At 43.5% G+C, this 20,720-nt stretch overlaps 2 protein-coding genes across 7 annotated transcripts in view; both read right to left on the reverse strand.

Annotated features, from left to right (window-relative positions):
• SAAL1 (serum amyloid A like 1) overlaps positions 1 to 13,591 on the reverse strand; it is a 40,436-nt gene extending 26,845 nt beyond the window's left edge. For 2 of the 6 annotated variants that reach the window (XM_080688730.1, XM_080688729.1), the window contains exons 1-6: positions 13,369 to 13,530; positions 11,543 to 11,656; positions 7,937 to 8,020; positions 2,631 to 2,710; positions 700 to 759; positions 456 to 571 (exon numbers count right to left, since the gene is read on the reverse strand). In XM_080688730.1, coding sequence (XP_080544856.1) covers positions 456 to 571; positions 700 to 759; positions 2,631 to 2,710; positions 7,937 to 8,020; positions 11,543 to 11,656; positions 13,369 to 13,497 — 583 coding nt within the window. In that variant the 5' untranslated portion in view covers positions 13,498 to 13,530. Of the gene's footprint in view, positions 1 to 455; positions 572 to 699; positions 760 to 2,630; positions 2,711 to 7,936; positions 8,021 to 11,542; positions 11,657 to 13,368 lie in introns of all 6 variants that reach the window. The other 4 variants (XM_080688733.1, XM_080688734.1, XM_080688731.1 and 1 more) reach the window with 3 other exon arrangements.
• A 1,878-nt stretch (positions 13,592 to 15,469) lies between these two features.
• On the reverse strand, positions 15,470 to 19,431 carry LOC308233711 (serum amyloid A-2 protein-like; the record flags this gene model as incomplete). Its single annotated transcript, XM_080640670.1, has 4 exons — positions 19,328 to 19,431; positions 18,551 to 18,642; positions 15,983 to 16,102; positions 15,470 to 15,632 (listed from the first exon to the last, which is right to left on the reverse strand). Exons 3-4 carry the CDS (start codon positions 16,087 to 16,089, stop codon positions 15,470 to 15,472), a joined length of 270 nt encoding a protein of 89 aa, XP_080496796.1. The 5' UTR covers positions 16,090 to 16,102; positions 18,551 to 18,642; positions 19,328 to 19,431.
• Between the last annotated feature and the right edge of the window lie 1,289 nt (positions 19,432 to 20,720).

Below are 20,720 nucleotides of genomic sequence, written 5' to 3' on the forward strand. Positions count from 1 at the left end.
TAAATCTAGTACCCATCTAACATTATATAAAAAATTTTATACCTTGAGTTGAAATACTTTCTTACCTAACACTTAGTCTTTAGATGACCTCCAGAAATAGTTACCTGGTTTCCTAACAAAAAATAATGAAAATTTTTTTCTAGCCCTGGCTGGTTTGGCTCGCTGATTAGAGAGAGAATCAGCTCATGGACTGAAGGGTCGCAGGATTGATTCCTAGTCAAGGGCACGTACCTCGTACCTTGGTAATAGGTTCCCCCGCCCTAGTACAGGTACATGTGAGAGGAAAACAATTGATGTGTCTCTCACTTCGATGTATCTCTCTTTCTCTCTCTTCCCTTCCTCCCTCCCTTCCACTCTCTCTAGAAATCCATGGAAAAAATATCCTCAGATGAGGATTAAAACAAAAAGATTTGTGTGTTTTTTAAAATTTTTTTCTATATTACTTGGTGACTTACCATTTGTTGAACTTGACATGATGAAGCAAATGCTATCATAAATAGCTGGATGTTCCTGGATTCTTTCAACCCAGACACTGGCCACTTCTGTCTGGGAAAGGCATGTAAGCAACAATCTACATGATAAATAAATGTGAACTTAATATCTATCTTTCAAAAACAGTAAAGGAAATTCAAGAATAAAGCGTTTACTAGACTCCCTTCTGGGTGAGTACATAAAATCCATAAAAAGAGGAAAACATACCTGCTTGTTTCCAGCAAAGTAGGAGGGTCTGAATCATACAAACATTGCAATAATATCTGGCTACAAAAACAAAATAGTTAAACCAATATGCATTAATTCTCTCATTTTAAATATCAAAGTACAGTTTTCATTTAACTTTTTAAACGTTTTAATTGTGAAATATAGCATATAAATGTAATAGCCTGTGATAAAATCTACACTTAATGAATAAATACAAAGCAGAAAACAGAACAGTGCTGCATCTCCACAGCCCACATGCCCATTCCAAATCACAATTCTTTCCCATCTAGAAATGACTACTATCCTGACTTTCCAGCAGTCATTTATTTGCTTTACTCTATATTTTTATTATTTAATATACGTTGGTTTTAAACTTTATATGAAAGAAATTATATTGCATGCATTTTTGTGAGTTTTAGATATGCAAATAAGATACTTAATCATGTGTTTAAGATCTACCCATGTTGTTCCTGTAGCTACTGTTCTTTGATTCATTGCTGCAGAACATTCCATTGTATGAATATAACACAATGTATTTTTCCAGCCTATTACTAATGGACACTTGGGTTAATTCCAATTTGTGGTTATTTCAAGCAATGCTCCTACAATACTTTTTATATGGGCATCCTGATGTATGTGTGCACGGTTCCTCTTACCATGTATCTGCTAGTGGCATTGCTGGGTCACAATATATGCCTACCTACCAACTTGACTAGATAATGCCCAACTGTTCCAAAGTAGTTGAACAAATTCATATCCTGACATCAACGTAAACTGTTCCAGAATAATTTTAAGATAAGCATTTATTGAATTTATAAAACTTAACATTCCTCATTCTCAGATCTTTTATAGGGACCACTAGAGACCAAGCACAGTCCTGAGTCATCTAGTCCATGAATGATTATCAATTACTGACGAATAAACAGCTAGGATCCAAAGTCCTTCCACACCGAGAAGAGGTAATCAACCACCTCCGTTATATCACTTGAATCCCATAATAAACCCTTACAGCCCTAACTGGCAATACCGCCCAAGACAGATTTCTAAACAATTGTGGGCACACATTTATTTGAGATTCTGATTAACAGCCATGAAGCCTTTGCCTAGAATATGAATTCACTCACAAAATTTAGCATATATTTCCAGGGCTAGAAATGTATGTTCTCAAACCTCTTAAAGTAACCAGGGTTTCCACCATTAAAAAACCCTCTACCCCAAACATTCCTGCCTGGAAAAAACCACCAGCCTCCAAGCACAGTACAAAAGCCTTTGAATCACAGAGGCAATCCTGTGTGTTCCGGTCTGTTGAAGTCAGAGTTCTCATGGTAACTCTATCAACAAGTCTAGTTTATCAGACTCTCTGAGCCTTTGGGGTCTCTGAGCCTAAACTGTTTTGGACTCTGATCAGGTACCCCATGTCTAAGCTCTGATTCACTGGTTCTTATCCTATTTGATTTACCACCTGCTGATGATACAGGTCCCTTTCCTATGGATAAAAATCTTGACTCATGACCATAAATAGTGTGAAAGCTCCTAGCTACCATCAAAACACAATTAGCCCAACCGGCGTGGCTCAGTGGTTGAGTGTCAACCTAGGAACCAGGAGGTTACGGTTCAATTCCTGGTCAGGACACACGCCCAGGTTGTGGGCTCGATTCCCGGTAGGGGGCGTGCAGGAGGCAACCAATCAATGATTCTCTCTTATCACTGATGTTTCTTTACGCTCTCTCCCTCTCCCTTCCTCTCTGAAATCAATAAAAATATATTTTAAAAAACATACACACAATGACGTTTCTGGAGTGTTCATCAAGAGAAAGGAAGTACTACATTTCATAGTATTTTCCTATCTCTCCTAAGTATCAGGAGTTCCTTAGGGATAGGAAATACAAATCTATTTTTTTAAACATAACTTATTATGTAGTAAAACTTACCCAAGATTTTTATCACTGCTGATGGACACACATATCTCCTGGAAACAGGCCATATTACCTAAAATTCCCACACAGATTTCCTGTCAAATCAAATTTCACATGTCACAATAGCTCTAAGTTGACAGACACATAAAAGAATAAACACTTGAAGAAAAACTTTCGTTGAACCTTAGGAAATAGAACAGGAGGCAGCATATAGAAGTATATTGCCTGCACCCCAATCTTAACAAGCTCAGACTATCTGGGAAGGGATGGGAGACATGAGAAAAAGATGAAAGGCAGGCAGAAGTTATGGAAGAAAAAATCTTATGGATAAACTGAATCTTAAATGATTGGTAGGATTTATTTTTCTTTAAATATATTTTTATTGATTTCAGAGAGAGGAAGGGAGAGGGGTAGAGAGATAGAAACATCAATAAAAGAGGAACATCGATTGGCTGCCTCCTACTGGGGATCAAGCCCACAACCTGAGAATGTGCCCTGACCAGGAATTGAACCAGTGACCTCTTGGTTCATGGGCCACACCGGCTGGACGATTGGTAGGATTTAGACATGCAAATAAGAAAGACATTTAAACAAGGGGCAAAGTATCAGGAAAGGCAAAAAGGGAATAATGTACATGGCTAATACAGTGGACAGTAAGGAAAGCAGTCTGGCTGTTGCATAAAGTGAGAGAACAGCATGAGATAAATACAGTGGGTAAAAAGGATCAGGATTAAGGGTCCTGAATGCCAAGAAGAGTTTAGATTTAATTTAGGGGTTATGTGAAGCCATGAAATCTTCAAGGAGGGGGACAACATATTGCAACGATATCTAAGGAAGATGACTCTGGCAGCAAAATGCATATTGACAGTGAGAAAAACTTTAAAAAACTCAGTAATAATAACTAATGTTATTTGGCACTTATTATGCCCAGGCACTACTCTAAGCACTTTCTATGTATTGTCTATATATATAAAAGCCTAAGCAACTAGACGACTGGCTGGTAGCTATGATGCTCACTGACCACTAGGGGGCAGACGCTCAATGCAGGAGCTGCCGGTTGGTGGTGGTCAGTGCGCTTCCACAGCAGGAGTGCCACTCAGCTAACCAACGGGCGCCAGAGCTAGGTTCATGGCTGGCGAGCGCAGCTGCGGCGGCGGCGCAAGCCTCTCCTGTGGACACTCCCCCTGCACGCCTCTCCCCCATCCAGACTGGGACCCGGATCGGACTCGCATCCAGACTGACTGGGCCCAAGCCCGGAGCCACTTCTCCAGCACCACATGAGGAGCAAGGCTACAATGACGAGCGGAGGCTGAGCAGTCATGGGCATGCCAGTATTGCCCTAGGACTGGCGCGCAGAGACCACAGTGGAGCGGGAGTGAGCCTACCCACAGGCACAGCAAGACCAAGATGAGCAGGAGCGGCAAGGTGCCTGTCCCTGGCTCGAGCTCCTCTTCAGCCACCTGCCGCTTCATGTACTACTTCATGCTGTGCAGGATCGATGCAGACAGCGGGCTGGAGCCCAACGAGCTGGTGGGTAAGGCTGAGCTGCGGTGGCCCAGAGGTCCACTGATCCCCGCAGGCCAGGCCGAGGGACCCCACCGGTGCACAAATCCGTGCACTGGGCCTCTATTTTCATATAATAATTTATCAGGTAGGTATTATTATTCTCCCCTTTTTTTGGATGAGGAAACTAAAGCACAGAGTATTTAAACAACTTGCCAAGGTCTCCAATTAGAAAATAGCAGAGATCCAGAGCCTGAGCATTTGAACACTATACCATACTGCATCTCAGTAATCAAGGTGCAAGAAGATGAGGGTGGTAATAACAGGCATGGAAAGGGATAAAGCTGAGAACGATTCAAGGTGAAAGCAAAATAATTTGACAGGAGGCAAGGGGAGAAAGAAGTTGAACATGACTCCTAGGTTTCAAGTTGCTTCATTTCTCCAGTTGGAGAGATTGGTACCCATTGACAGGAAAATTGGAAAAGAGAATGTAGGAAAAGACACAATGAATTCAGCTAGGGTAGAGTTTCCAAACTTGCTGGAATATAAAAATTACAGAGTGTGTTAAAAATACAGATTTCCGAGTCTCATTTCAGAACTGTTCAATCAAAATCTCTAGGGCAGGGTCTGGGAAGCAAATGTTTACCAAGTATACGATGTGATTTTTATGATCAGATATGTACGATAAGTATCATTGTGTTAAGATATATGAAATTTTGAATTGGAGAATGCAGCATGCAAGTACAAAATGAATGCCTGAAAAAAGTTGGAGATATAGCACCAGAAATCAGAAGGGAGGTCACAGCTTTGGTCCCACAGCACAGATTTGCAACTAAAGGTGTAAAGAGTGGATGAGTTCACTAAAGAAATCAATATTTAAAAAATGAAGGATCTGGGTCTACATCTTACATTATTATTTTTTAAATATATTTTATTGACTTTTTTACAGAGAGGAAGGGAGAGGGATAGAAAGTTAGAAACATCGATCAGCTGCCTCCTGTACACCCTCCACTGTGGATGTGCCCACAACCAAGGTACATGCCCTTGACCAGAATCAAACCTTGGACCCTTCAGTCCGCAGGCCGATGCTCTATCCACTGAGCCAAACCGGTTAGGGCTGGGTCTACATCTTAGAAGGAGTTCACACTCAGCATGTAGGAAGAAAGAAAAAGCCAATAAAAGTGACAGGGAAATGACTAAAGAGGTCAGACACTAGGAGAGTAGGTGGCACCAAAACCATAGGAGTGAAGAATTTCAATAAAATGTGGGTGATCAAGTGTTGGTAAAGCTAAAGATCTGGAACAGAAAGGAAAGATATACATTTCTTTACAAACTAAAGAGGGAATAACTGAACTCCCAGTCAAAGACCAAGTTTCTCAGTCTTGGCTGCTCATTGGAACGAATCACCTGGGTAGAACTTTAAAAGCTGTCTGAAGCTTCACACTTAGAGACTCTGTTTAACTGATCTGGGTATGACCCAACTCAGGATTTTATTTTTTTAAATCCTCACTGGAGGATATTTTTTCCATTGATTTTTTTTTTTTAGAGAGTGAAAAGGAGAGAGGATGTGAGAGAAACACATCAGCTGGTTGTCTCCTGCATGGGGCTGGAGATTGAACCTGCTACCCAGGTATGTGCCCTTGACTGGAAATGAAACTTGTGACCCTTTGGTCTGCAGGCCGACACTCTAAACACTGAACAAAACAGTTCAGGGGCAGGCTCAGGATTTTTAAAAGCTTCTGAGGGCAAACTTCTTAAAATGTGGGCCTTGGTCCAGAGCAGTAGAATCACTTGGGAACTTGTTCAAAATCCTTGATCCTACCCCAACCTACTGGATCAGAAACTTGGGGTTGTGCCCAGTAATCAGTGATCCTGGGCTATGCTGAAGTTTGAGAGTCCCCATCCTCGGTGATTCTAACGTGTGGCCAAGTGGCTTAGACATGTATAATGATATGACTAATTCCTGAAATGTGCCATTCCTGACATGTTTATTTTCTTTAAGTACTAATCATAAATCAATGTATTTAGTTAGAAAAATATAGGAGAAAATCATATAACTGTCAACTCTTTATCTATACGTATAAAACCCTAAGTGACCAGTCGACAGTTTGACCACCTAAAGGGTCACGATAATGCGCACTGACCACCAGGGGTCAGACGCTCAATGCAGAAGCTCTCCCCTGGTGATCAGTGCACTCCCACAGTGGGAGCATTGCTCAGCTCACTCAGCTGACTAATGGGCACCAGACACCGGGCTCACAGCTGGCGAGCACAGCTAAGGCGGTGTGGGCTTCTCCTGCCTCCGCAGCAGCGCTACCAAGCAGAGGCAGTGGCAGGTGCTCTGGGGCCGGGGTGAGCAGGAGTGGGAGCAGCTTGGTGCCTGGCCCAGGCTCAGGATCCTCCTCCTCCCCAGCCTCCTGCTGCTTCACATGCTACTACATCCCTCGGGGGATGTTGGACTGCCAGTTTCGGCCTGATCCCGGGGATAGGGCTGAAACTGGCAGTCCAACATCCCCTAAGGGGTCCCAGATTGTGAGAGGGCACAGGCCAGGCTGAGGGACCCCAGGAGTACAGCACTGTATTAAATAAAATTTTAATTCAACATTCAATTTGTAAAAACTTGCTATAAAATTTTCCACTTCATAATTTCAAAGGGAGAAAGAAAGAGAGACAATAAGTACAGTGGTTATACTGAATGGCAGGCTAGGCTCAAACCCAACTCTATTCTTTCCTAATTGTAAGACCTTAGACAAATTTCTTAAGCTGAGAACTAATTCTTTTATTTATAAAGCAGTGATAAATGCCTACCACATAGAGTAGTAAAACCAAATATTCAGTTAATAGCAGTTATTCATAATTATAATTACTTAATAGACATTAGCCACCTACAATATGCATAACACATAGCAACCCAAATGGCACTAAAGCAAAATACACTGCACAGAACATAAAGAGTAAATGAGCAGTACAGGTAATTATTTGGGAGTTTATTATCAGCAATGGCCACTGAGAGCTTACTTAGTTGGGAAATGTTGGCAGAAAAGTATCATCTTGGATAACAGATGTGAATATGAGAGGGGATGGGAGACATACAAAGGGAGGCACCGAGATGGTGATGATCACAGTAAGCTGCTGAGATGAGTAGACAGGCCTTGCTAAATTAGGAGGAAATCTGAAGGGTAGATTTTATGCTAGAAAGATGAATGAGATTCAGGTTATGGAAAGTCTTGAATAACAGACTGAGTTTAGAATGAAGGTTTTTAAGCAATGGAGGATTTTATGAATAAAAAAAGAGCAATAAACAGAAATGGGAGGTCCAGGCACTGTTCCCTGTCCTGCCACATATTAGCAGCATAACTTCAGTTATGCTTACCTGAAAGTATTGATCTCCCTGGTCCAGCCCAAATCTAAAATTCTAGGACTCTAATAATTTTAAACAGCACATTACCTAGTACCTGGTAATGTTCAATAAGCATTTACAACTGATTTGTAGCCAGTAAGAAAATTGAAGTGAGAAAAATTAAAGACTGTCCAGCATTATCTGTTATTGCTCCAAAGAGGAGGCCATAAAAATGTACATAGCTGAAACCAGTTTGGCTCAGTGGATAGAGCGTCGGCCTGCGGACTGAAAGGACCCGGGTTCGATTCCGGTCAAGGGCATGTACCTTGGTTGCGGGCACATCCTCAGTGGGAGGTGTGCAGGAGGCAGCTGGTCGATGTTTCTCTCTCATCGATGTTTCTAGCTCTCTATCCCTCTCCCTTCCTCTCTGTGAAATATCAATAAAATATATTTTTTTAAAAAAAATGTACATACTTACTCTTAATCGAGGACATTTGGATTTGGCCAATACACCCATAAATATGTCAGGAGCATTAAATTCTTGGAGAAATAAAGCCACATCCTGAAAATAAAAATGATTATTAACATGGATGTTGAATGTTCCTCTTTAAACCCATAGCTTAGGCAACCGTAAAAAAATTTTAATTCCATATATACCTACTTTCAGGCACAAGAAAAAGTTAGGAACTGTGTCAACAGATAAAAGTAATGTTAGAAAGTCTTTGTGGTAGCTGGTCCCAAGGCAATGGAACAATTCCATAAACAAATCTAAAGTACTTGTGATATTCCAGAGGGTTGTCCTCTTTTTCTGCCTTGGATATATTAACATTAATGATCTTCCTACACACCAGGCATTCTCATTCATTCAAACACATTTCCTGATTGCCAGGTATCATGCTAGAAGCTGGGAATAAAGAAAAAATAACACTCTTAATTTCTGTCTTCTAAGAGCTAAAAAACACAATAGGGGAAACAGGTGAAAACTCCTACTGGGTTATGGCCAAAATCAGAACTTGTGCTTTCAAAATCTTCAACAGAAAAAAATTCTGATCACAGTATAACTGTAGCAGCTTCACACTTCCTTCCTAGAGAGTCTGCCCTGTCCACGGCACCTAACGGGATACACTACACAGGTAAAGGAACCTGGAGTGAACATGTGACCCCATTTTGTTAGAAATGTGGACCCCAAAACTAAATCAGTTTGCTCAAATTAGAGAAGACCTAAATAAATGTAAAGATATAACTTGTTCATGGTTAAGAAACTCATTATCAGTAATTTACCAATTCTTCCCCTAAATGATCTATTAATGCAACTCAATCTCAGATTCTAAAATTAATATGGAAATACAAAGGACCAATGACAACCAAAACAACTTTGACAAAGAACAAAGATGGAGGATTAACACTACCTGATTTCAAGATTTATTATAATACTAGAGGCCTGGTGCACAAAATTCGTGCATGGGGCGGGGGTGTCCCTCAGCCCAGCCTGCACCCTCTCCAATCTGGGGCCCCAGTAGGATCGAGCCCAAACGGGCAGTCGGACATCCCTCTCACAATCCAGGACTGTTGGCTCCTAACTGCTCGCCTGCCTGCCTTCCTGATTGCCCCTAACCGCTTCTGCCTGCCAGCCTGATCACCCCCTAACCACTCCCCTGCCAGCCTGATTGATGCCTAACTGCTCCCCTGCCAGCCTGCTTGCCCCTAACTGCCCTCCCCTGCTGGCCTGGTCACCCCTAACTGCCCTCCCCTGCAGGCTTGATCGCCCCCAACTGCTCTCCCTTGCAGGCCTGGTCCCTCCCAACTGCCCTCCCCTGCTGGCCATCTTGTGTCCACATGGGGGCAGCCATCTTGTGTGTTAGAGTGATGGTCAATTTGCATATTACTCTTTTATTAGATAAGATTATTCATCAAAATTGTGTGGGATTGGCGTAAAAATAGACAAATAGATCAATGGAACAGAAAAGAATCCAAAAACAGATTCACATATATATGTACAAACAACTAATTTTTAACAACGATGTAAAAGCAATTCAGTGGGAAAAGGACAGTCTTTAAAAAAAAAGAACTTCCAACCATACCTTGCATCATACTCAAAAATTAACTCAAAATGGATCATAGATTTATAAATAAAACCTAAAATTATAACACTTTTAAGAAAAAAATAAGAAAACATTACAATTTAAAAATGGGCAAAAGATTCAAACAGGCATTGCACCAAAAAAGATAAGACTGCAAATAAGCACATGAAAATACATCCAACATTATTAGTAATTAAGGAAATCCAAGTTACAATTATAATGGGAATCACCACACACTTATTAGAATGGCTAAAATTAAAGACTGACCATACCAAGTTGGATGAGGAGAAAGTAGAACTGGAATAGTATCACATACTGCTTATCTACACTAATGAAAGAGTAAGATGCAAATTGACCATACCTTCACGACGCCCACCAGCCAATCAGGAGCATGCAAATTAACCCAACAAAGATGGTGGGTTAATATGCATACACAGGAGCCAAGAAGCTGGGCGGGACGCTTGCGTCATCACCTGGCGACGACACAGGTGCACTGCCCCAGCCGCTCCGGGCCTCTGGGCAGCGTGGGAAGGCGGAAAGGCAGCTCCAGGCCAAAGCGAAAAGGCAGCTCCGGCTAGAGCAAAGGCGGTGCCGGCAGCCAGGGGAAGGAAGGCCCATTCTTGCACGAATCTTCATGCATCGGGCCTCTAGTGTTAATTTAAAACATAAAAAACATTTTGGGGAAAAAATTTGACCATTTAAAAAATATATATATTTATATTGATTTCAGAAAGGAAGGGAGAGGGATAGATAGAAACACCAATGAGAGATAAACATCGAGCATACAACCTAGGCCAGGGGTGGGCAAACTTTTTGACTCGAGGGCCACAATGGGTTCTTAAACTGGACCGGAGGGCCGGAACAAAAGCATGGATGGAGTGTTTGCGTGAACTAATATAAATTCAAAGTGAAGGAGCGGAGGGGAGAGCAAGAGAACCCTCCGCTCTTTTGGCTCCGCGGGCTGGAAAGAACAGCCGAACGGGCCGGATCCGGCCCGCGGGCCGTAGATTGCCCACGGCTGACCTAGGCCCTGACTGGGAATCGAACAAGTGACCTCTTGGTTCATGGGCCAACACTCAACCACTGAGCCTCAGCAGCTAGGGCTGTGCAGTTTTTGTTCATCAATTATGCCTCAAGTATATTTTGTGTTAATTATACCTCAACAAAGCTGTTTTAAAAAATGGCCAAAGACAATGAATAGCCATTAACAATTTTTAAGACAGAAAAATTTAATTAGATTGTGTTTTAGGAAAAAGATAACTTGGGTGGCAATGTGGAAGTGAAGGGAAGTGAAAGACAGAGGGAAGGGAAAGAGACTAAAACAGGATTTTAATCAGAAATCTATTGCAAAGACCAAGTAATAAAATGAGAGCTTATGTGAGTTGATCTCTTTCCCCTTTTCTCTTACCTGTAAAGTAAGAGTACCACCTGTATCACAAGGTTATTGTGAACAACAGATGGAATTATATACATGAAAATGCTTGAGTTATAGAGTACAATACAAATGTTAAAATATTATTGCAATTATATACATGTAATTCCTTCTTGTCCCTTTCTTCCAATTTAATCGTGGCACATCAATGGTTTCCTAACTCCTACCCTGCTCTCAAATACGAGGTCAGTGTTCTCTTTAGGTATATAAGTATCAGAACCTTCCTGGCTACAAGAGTTCTGGCCTTCATAAAAACTACATACAGTGTGTCCAAAAAAAAAAATGTATACACACTTTAACAGCTGATAGCTCAATTTTGAAAATAAACTATATTTTAATAAACACTATCTTTATAATTACTCAAAGTGTGTGTATACATTTTTTGGGGTATCCTATGTTTGGCACAAACCTAAAAGACAAACCTGTAGCATTTATAGCTCCTGGAACCTCATTCCCTGTACCACATACAGGAGTGATTACAGACACTAAAGTCTTTCCCCAGAGATTTAAAGACCAACCTTTAAGAAAAAAATCACCCAATGGTCTTTCACTTTCATTTCCTACCCCGTACCTCATCCATTGACATATCCCATACTCTGCAAATCTCATTCTCCATTTCTTCATCAAGCTCCATCTGCTGCTCCTCGTCATCTGAGCTGGATTTGGTGTTTTCAGGGCTAACCATCTTCAGAAACACAAAAGAGAAATGAATGAAAGCTGTTCACAGTACTCCTCAAATAATATTATCCCATAATCATTTAGAAGTCACAAAGATACTACCCTCAAAGTGTTTTCTCTTTTAAAAACCTCTTAAAAAATCAGTATCTTACATAGATCTATTCATTTAACATTCACGGAGTAAATACTGCTGCTAGGCACTGGGATAGAAATACAAAGGTGAGTAAGATTTAATCCCTTGCTTTCAAGAAGTTTAGGGTATAGTGGGTAAAAGACGGGTAAACGGATCATCACAACAGAAAAGGCAAAGTGATTCAACTGAATTGTGGACAAAGAGTTGTGAGGGCAGCCTGGCTGGTGTGGCTCAGTGGTTGTGTCATCTACGAACCAGGAGGTCACAGTTCGATTTCCACTGAAATACATTCAATGGAGTATTCTGGGTTGCGGACTCCTGGGATGTGCAGGAGGCAGCCGATGGATGATTCTCACTTACCACTGATGTTCCTATCTCTCTTTCTCGCTCTCCGCCTCTCTCTGAAATCAATAAAATATTTTTTTAATTAAAAAAAGTTATGAGGGCAGAAATGAGGGACCAATGACCCATGCCTGGGAGAAGTTAGGGAAAAGTTCTCTTAGGTGATATTTAAACTAAATCTCTGAGGAAGAAAAGGAGGAGGAAAGTAGGAGAGTTCAGAGTTAAGGGCCTAGCATGTTTGGGGAATGGTGAGCAGTTTAGTGTCATGAGCAGATGAGACTTTGAAAGATTGCAAAGAGCCCTGGATTCCGAGCTAAAATATATGCATGTTTCTCCTGTGGGCAAAGGGAAGTATGAGGAGTTTTTTCTTAAATATATTTTTATTGATTTCAGAGAGGAAGGGAGAGGAGGAGAGAGAGAGAGAGAAACATCAATGATGAGAGAGAATCATGGATCGGCTGCCTCCTGCACGCCCCACACTGGGGATCCAGCCAGAAATGCGGGCATGGGCCCTGACCTGGAACCCAACCCTGGCCGACATTCAACCACTGAGCAACACCGGCCGGGCTGTTTGTTGTTTAAAAGGAAGATTATTCTGGCAACTGTGTAGAGATGGACTGGAAAGGGCAGAGATGAGAAGTAACACTTGGGGAAATGTAGGGAAAGAAAAGTTCACAGCCTCCTATTAGCTAAACGCCAGGGTAAGCACCCGATGGCCATTATCATATTTACACAATAGCCCTATATTCAACAACACAGATACTACCATCCTACTGTGGAGAAACTGGAAAAGAAATCGATCTCTGAGCGCTTAGCAGCTTTGCCCAGAGTCACACTGCAAGTAGGTGATGAAGCCGCGCTTTTGATATCAGAGCTCTGACTCCAAAATCAACACTTACTCTACTACAACGAAAGTCCATGAAATAGATTTTTAGGACCTAGACTTCGGAGACGACCGTGGAAATGGGGAGCAAAAACCCGAGCAATGCTTTTACATGACCACCTATTTTTGGAAAACTTGCGAGAGTAAAATATTTTAACCGCACGCGCTCCGGCATTCCTGTCACTATACCTCCTTTAGTACTGAGGGGCCCGGGGGAGCTGCCAGGGCTCGAGGCGCGGGGCCGCGCGCGCCCGGGGAGGGGTCGCCATGGGGACCGCGGGCCCCGGCAGGAGGGGCGGCCCCACGCGGGCCCGGATGTGGGGGATGGAGGAGGGCCCACGCGAGGCGCGAGTTTCCACACCTGGATGAGCCCGCTGAGGACGCCGAAGAGCCAGTGCTTGCTGTACACCGTGCTCCCTATGCAGTCTCCCCCGGCCACCTCCTCGTCCTCGTCCCTGGGCGGCGGCGGCGGCGAGGGGTTACGGTCCATGATTTGGCCGCTACAGGTCTGCAGGGGCCGCGCCGGAAGCCGCCGGAGGAGGCGAGAGGCCTTCTGGCGCCAGAGGGCCCGGCGCTGCTCTCGCCACAGCGCCCCCTGCTGCCCAGAGACCTGCTGGGCTGAGTGCCCGCCCAATATTCCCGTCAGGGATAGGAGCCCAGATGACTCCATCTCCCCGCCACACACACACTCTATCAGGCATGGTTATAGTCATAATTGTTATTGGTCACCCTCACTGGACCGTGTATTTCATCTCCCAAATATGCTGTGCTGGACTGTACAGGACATGTTCATTTTGCCATATGACCTCTGCACCACAGTAGGCAGTCTAGAAGCCATTCTTACTCCAGGGTGGCGATCAACAACTCAATTATACTAGGAAGTGACTGAAAACCACATAAATGTCCCACTACCAGTAAGTGCAAACAAATTGTAATCCCAACTCAACTTCTTAGATCTCTAAAATGTCTGTGACCACCCCAATGGTCACTCAACACAAGGAGAAATGTAATGGTGGGATGTTGGAATGGACAGAGTCTGTGACATTCACTGCTTAAAGTTAAAATATTTTACTTTTTCAGATTTTACAAAGGTGTTCGACCATGTAAACACTTTTTCAGAGTCCCTCCCAGGGTCTTGGAATGGTCCCGTATAAGTGAAGAGCCCTTGAAGCTTAAGCTTTGTCAGCTTCACAGTAAATCTGACACTGCCTATATGCATGTCTGATAGGACACTGCAAAAGGCATGCAGAATGCAGGATGGTTCTATGTTTGCAGCACTGTCCCGAAAATTGTAAGATTTAATGGATGCCCATCCACTAAATGCCCCCATAATTGTGCCAACCAAAGATTTCCTCAGAGATATCCAAAGGCTGGATTGGGAACGGGGCTGGGTGCAATGCTGTCCTTGTTCAGAACTAAGGTCTCGGTCTTTCTCTGTCTCTGGAACTGACAAGTTTGGGGAGGAACTCTGCTCATGCCATTATCTAAGGAAATGGTGATTTACCTCTTTGTACAGTTGCCTTGACACAATGATGTAATTTCTTCCAAATTGCTGCTTGCTGTTCTCTCAGCCCTTTATTACCTCCGCCCCCCCCCCATATAAATTTACCCCCATAGACTTGTTGTGAGGATCAACTGGGTGGTACATGGAATACATTCATTGAGAGAATGACTAAGTGAACTAATATATATAAAAGTGTTTTATAAGCTCTAAACGTCAATACAAATGTGAGTAATAGCAAATGGTTAAGAATGGTGGTTCTACATCAAACCAGCAATGTGTGCCTCAAGTTTCCTCAGTGTGTGCCTCAAGTTTCCTCAGCTATAAAATGCGAGGATCCCCTGGGATAACACAAGAAAACACTTAGAGAAATATCTGGCCCACAGGTAATTTCCTGACTATTAACTGTTACATCATAAACATCCCACTACTACTAGCTGGTGTTAAAAGAGCTTTAAAAACAACGAGCACGAGGGCTAACATATAAAGCACTACCTCACAAGGATGAGTACACATTTTCAAGAAGGCATGAGCTGTGGAGGCACTTCCTGTTAAGGTTAAAGATTTGGGGGCTGACAGAAATGTACATCGAGGCCTGGACACTGAAAGGCCTGGTAATAGCAACGTAACCAGAGGGGCCTGGAGAGGAGCGGGTCTGACTCAGGGAATGGTTTCAGCAGGGCATCTGCCCTGTATGACACTGAGATTGTGTCCCCTACACTCAAACACATAAGCACAGACTCTGCCTTCATGTGGGTGTTCATGCATCACCCCTTGGTACTAACAGGTAGTTCTTATAGCAAATAATAACACACAGTTTTTAACGTTCAATCTCTTAAGCATTTATTAGACATCCATTATGTGCCCTCTGTCAGCATCTGGGGATGTAGAACTCAATGACTCGGGGTCCCTGCCCTTAGGGGGCTCACAGCCCCGTCTCCTGAGAGCAGAGTGAAGGAGCTCAGTACTTGGCAGGCAGGCTGGGAGGTCTGAAGTGATTGGGGTCTTTGCCACTCTGGCCCCATTCATTGGCTTCCTGGTCTGCCCTTGAGTCCGCCAATCCATGGCCGCTGTCTCCATGCTTAACAAGGTCAGTGAGTCTTGGATAAGCCTCTCTGACATCACTGGAATGGAGGAGGGCAGTAGGAGGTGAATCAGGGGCTGAGGAGAAACAGCCTCACCCTCTCCTTTCAAAGGGATTAATGACTCTGAGAGGAGCCTGGAAAGAGGCTAAACATTGACCCTGCCTGGGCACAGCCCACTCAGGCCCGGGGTGACCCCCTCCCACTGGGAGAACAGCACCCATAGGGGAGGGTGGCAATCACCCATTCCATTAGCCTTGCTCTGGCTTTATTTATGCCCACAGTGTGCATAAAATGGCAAGGTTGGCAAGAGGAGGAGGGACCACAGCCTCCACAGGAAATTTCTGTGCAAGCTCTGCTCACCCATCCTGCATCCCCAGGAGCCCGGTTACCTGATCACTTTAGCAGCCCAGGCACCCCCTGGTCCCCTTCGTGCAGCGTCATAGTTCCCCCGGGCGTGGAAGTATTTGTCTGGGTTTTCGTAATTGGCTTCTCTCATGTGTCTTTAGTTCCTGGAAAGGAAGAAAAATGTGAAATGAAGGTAATCACATCTTGGCATAATAGAGGAATAAAACATTTCCTTCCCACTGATTCCAAGACTTCAGTCATCGAAAAGCCCTTGGAGACTAACTATATTGTCATGAAATAAATATTTCTTTATTTTTCACTTCTTTAGACTAATGTTATGAAAATCACACATCATGCAAATTTTATTCTGTTTGGCTCCATTCTAAGTTCTGTTGCTACTTTGTTTTGGCTGAGTGAGGCGTGTAAAGGAGAGGCAGGATGGTCCTGGAGGGATGTCTGCTTTTACAAGGAACCTCCACATGGACAGATGTAGGGAACCCCCTGACAGATGTGAGAACAAAGATGATTCTCAGGGAGGTTCAGAAGCACAATGCTCCCAACCTAGTCAATGGGAGATATCCATTCCAAAGTGAGGAAAACTCGTCCTGAGTACATCTGAATGTCTGGGCACATTTGGCACTTGGGCAACTGTCAGAGTTCAATCATCAGGTGATAGTGAGTTCCCTTAAAAAAAAAAAAGGCATTAAAGAAATGGGGTGATACAGGCAATGCAAGGTCAACTGACCACCATCTCTAAAATTCAGTGTCCTCTCAATAAAATGGGTGAGTATTGCCTCCCTCAGAGTGGTTACACAGAAGACTGAGAAAATACTGTGTAATGTCAAGAACATTGTAGGTAGATAATATACTATCATTTTACTTCTCTGGTCCTTAGGAAGACAGGGCTAAAGAAAGTAAAGGAATGAAGTACGAAGAACAGGGAGTCATTGGCAGAATGAATTTGATCAAACTAAAATTAAATGGTAAATGCCCTGGCTGGTGTGGCTCAGTTGGTTGGAGCATCACCAAAAGGTCGCCAGTTTGACTCCCAGTCAGGGCACATGTCCAGGTTGCAGGATCAACCCTCAGAGGGCAGCTGATCAATTTTTCTCTCTCTCTTCCTCTCTTCTAAAATCAATAAAAACATTTTAAACAAATAAAATTAAATGACAAAAAAATAACTTTTTAGGAAAAGAGGAAAATCTAATGTAGAGCTATAATCATGGTCTATGTAATTGCCCCATGAGATAACTGATCTTCATTTCATATATGTCATTTTTGGGCATTAGAAAACACAGTTTTGTTGAGAGGTATGACATTCTCACTGTTCTTATACACTCGGAGTTACTAATTTAAATAGATCCTTATGGTCCAGACGTGCATAACAAAGATTTTGAAAATGTCTGGCATTTTTCATCACCGAGGAGCATCAAAGTGAAGGTGGTGGCTCTCAGCCTTTAGTGTACACAAAATCAGCTGGGTGCTTCATAAAGGCTGGATTATACACTCAGCCACAGAAATTGCGGTTCAGTGGGCCCAGTTATTTGCATTTCACAAGCACCCCAGACGCCATATGATTCTCATGCAAGTGGACCTAGAATAACCCTTTGAAAAACACTGATGTTGGCGATGGAAAGATATTTTTAGCTGGCTTTATGAGAATTTAGAATTACCAGCAAACTCTTAAGACAATTACTCAGAAACTACCATAAGAAAAAAAAATGCAAACTATAATTCTGTGAAATAAACAAATATTTGCCTCTTTACTATGGCTAGTGAGGTATGTATCTCTAGGTATTGGTTTCCTGGCCAGATCTCAGCCCCAACAGAAACATCACCACGCATTGTAGGGAGAGAAGCTCTATAGATTTGCCTTTGAAAGACACCACATCCCCACAATTACCCGTTTGCTCAGATAAAGAACAGAATGTGTGTTCAGAAATCCCCCACTCTTCCACGTGCACTATTGCCTGGGAGGAAGTCTAGTACCGTGGTTAATAGCAAGGTCTGGAGATCTCAGTGATCCAGATTAAATCCTGCTCTACTTGGGTTTCTTGTTAGGTATCTTACTCTCTTTGTGCCTCAGTTTCTCTGTTAAGAGATAATGGTACCCACATCACAGGAGTAAAGTATTAAAACATGAGGATGAAAACGAGTTCTTTTGTACATGAAAAAAACATTCAGAACAGTGTCTAGCACATATTAAATGCTCCATGTATTTTGGTTGCAATAATTAAGTGGTTGGGGAGTGTGAATACTCCCCACACCTTTGATACACCCACTTCATGGCTGAGACAAAGAAATGGCCGTCCCTGATTGCCATTAGAGGGCAGTAGAGGGCCACTTATATTTAGGGAGACACCTCTGAATTGGCGATCTCTTCATCACACTTGCGGAAAGTTGGGAGCCAACCCTTATGTGCCTTCGGGCCTGGGGATCCCAACAAAAGACTGCAAACTGTGTCCAGGAAACCCTAGGGGACACCTACCATGAAAACAGTGTTCTCCTTCTACCCAATCGTGTCCTTTGCTTGTGGGAATGTGGCCTCTGCTCAGGTGAAACCTCGGTGGGGTCTGATGCAGCCTCCTCCAAGCCCATACTTGGGTCCTTACCTTGACCAGCTTCCCTGAGGAATGTTCTCCATCCTTGGCTACTGATGCCCAGGATCAGGCAACAGAACACGATGATCGTGGAAAGCTTCATCCTAAGACAGAGAGTCAAGCAGACACAACCAAGCATGAAGCAGTTTTGCCTCTTTTTTGGGTCATGTTGACCTATCCTAGCCTTCCAAAAATAAGTTCCACCCTTATATTTCTATATCAATATCTATCTGCATATATAGATGAATATATATTCATCGTATAGATGGATAGGTTGTGTTTCAGTTCTACATTTTCTTTTTTTTAAATTTCTTTATTGATTAAGGTGTTACATATGTGTCCTTATTCCCCATTATCCCCCCACCCCCCTCAGTTCTACATTTTCATCTGACTCGTTAAAATCACAATGATTTCCTGTATCAGACAATACAATGAGCTTTTTGTACAAACCAGTTTCAATTTCAATCATCCCCTGCCAGCCCTGAATCCCAACTGGACAGGAACTATCCCAAAGGCATTTGGAAGTTTTGTGACTGCTCTGCCTCTCTGTCACATGAGATGAGTTAAAGAATCCATAATTATTGTAGGGTACCTGCTTTATCATCCCTACCTCACACAGAAGAAGCATATGACAAAATCTCTACCCCAAAAGTATTCCCATCTGGTGAAATCTAATCATCAGAACAGTAGATTCAGAAAAGATGCAGAGAGCTGTGGTGCAGCACAAGAAAGCTGGTGGAGAAAAGAACCCCCAAAGAGGAAAAGTGTTGGAAAGTTCTAGCACCTCACCTTGGCTGCTTGCTCCTGCTGACACCCCTGCTGAAGCTGAGCTGCCTGTGCTGCCGCCTGGGAGCTGTGCCTGGTGCCACATATACTGACGCTTTGCTAGTGGGACAAATGGCAAGAGAGGTTTGAAGCAAAACCCTGAAATGTGGGAAATTCCTCTTAGTCAGAACCCAGCATCCAGGACACGATGGTTATTTTTTCACACACATCTAAGTTTCCCAGATTGTGCAACCTGGCAGCTTTCAGGGATGTAGCAAATTGGGGTTTTCTGCCCATTTCCAGTCTCACACCTCGTGGGGAAGGTTTATTTTCCCTATGTATTGGCATTTGCTGTGAAGGGTAATCAATATTAAAAAGAGATTTGATGGAACAATGTGAGACTACAGGGCAAGTGAAACAGCAGAATGGGCTCCATTGCAAAGAGACAGCTAGGATGAAGCTGGGACCCTAGGGTGCAGGAAGAGGGAAGGAAGGACAGACAACCCCAGAAAATAAAACTTCCAGCACCCCAAGAGGATCCAAGATGGCGGCGTAGGTAAACACCTAAACTGCTGCCTCGCACAATTTCAAAACTACAACTAAAAGACAAAATGTCTATCACCCAGAACCACGGGAAAGCTGGCTGAGTGGAAGTTCTACAACTAGAAGAAAAGAGAAAAGAGCATTGAGACATGCACAAGCGCTGAAAAGCTGAGGTATGGAGGCGCGGGAATTGGGCTGGCGACGGGGGACTGGGAGCGCTGCTTTTTTTAACCCGAAGGGAGACAAGCTCCCGATTACTCCAAACTCCAGTTTCTGGGGAGACGCGGAGGACCCAAACTCCTACAGAAGCTGGCCATTGGGTCGGAAAGTGAGGGTGGCTTGCTTGCAGGGCTGCGCGCAGGAATAAATGTTTACTGCGCTGGGGCACGGGACACGGGGACACAGTAGGAGATGCAGAGCCAGCTTACTGGCAGCCATTGCTGTTTGCCATGCCCTAGACTAGTGACGCCCTGAGACGCCACCCTGCACAACCTACAAACCCACCCAAGCTCCAAGCAGTGGCTTTAGCATATGAATGGCCTGCCCTATTGCAGCTTAACCTAGCAAACTTGCAGCCCGGGTCAGACAGCTCCAAAACCTCCAAACCCCAAGCAAAGAGGAGAAAACTGTAGTTCTCACTGTAGCGCCTGCTGGGTGGCCTCAGACAGTAGCTGACCTGCACCCCATTGGTGATCCAGAAGCCAGTGTACCTAGTGGTCAGTATGAGACACCAGATTTCAACTCCTCACATCCATAAGTGACACATTCAAGAGGCAGACTCAGTGAGCACCAAAGCCCCACTGAAACAAGTCCTACACCATAAACGTGTCTCCAGCACAGCAGTTCTTCCATTATAGATACAGCGGGTCCTCAC

This window comes from Plecotus auritus (genome assembly GCF_963455305.1).
Source record: "Plecotus auritus genome assembly, chromosome: 9".
NCBI classification, from domain to species: Eukaryota; Metazoa; Chordata; class Mammalia; order Chiroptera; family Vespertilionidae; genus Plecotus; species Plecotus auritus.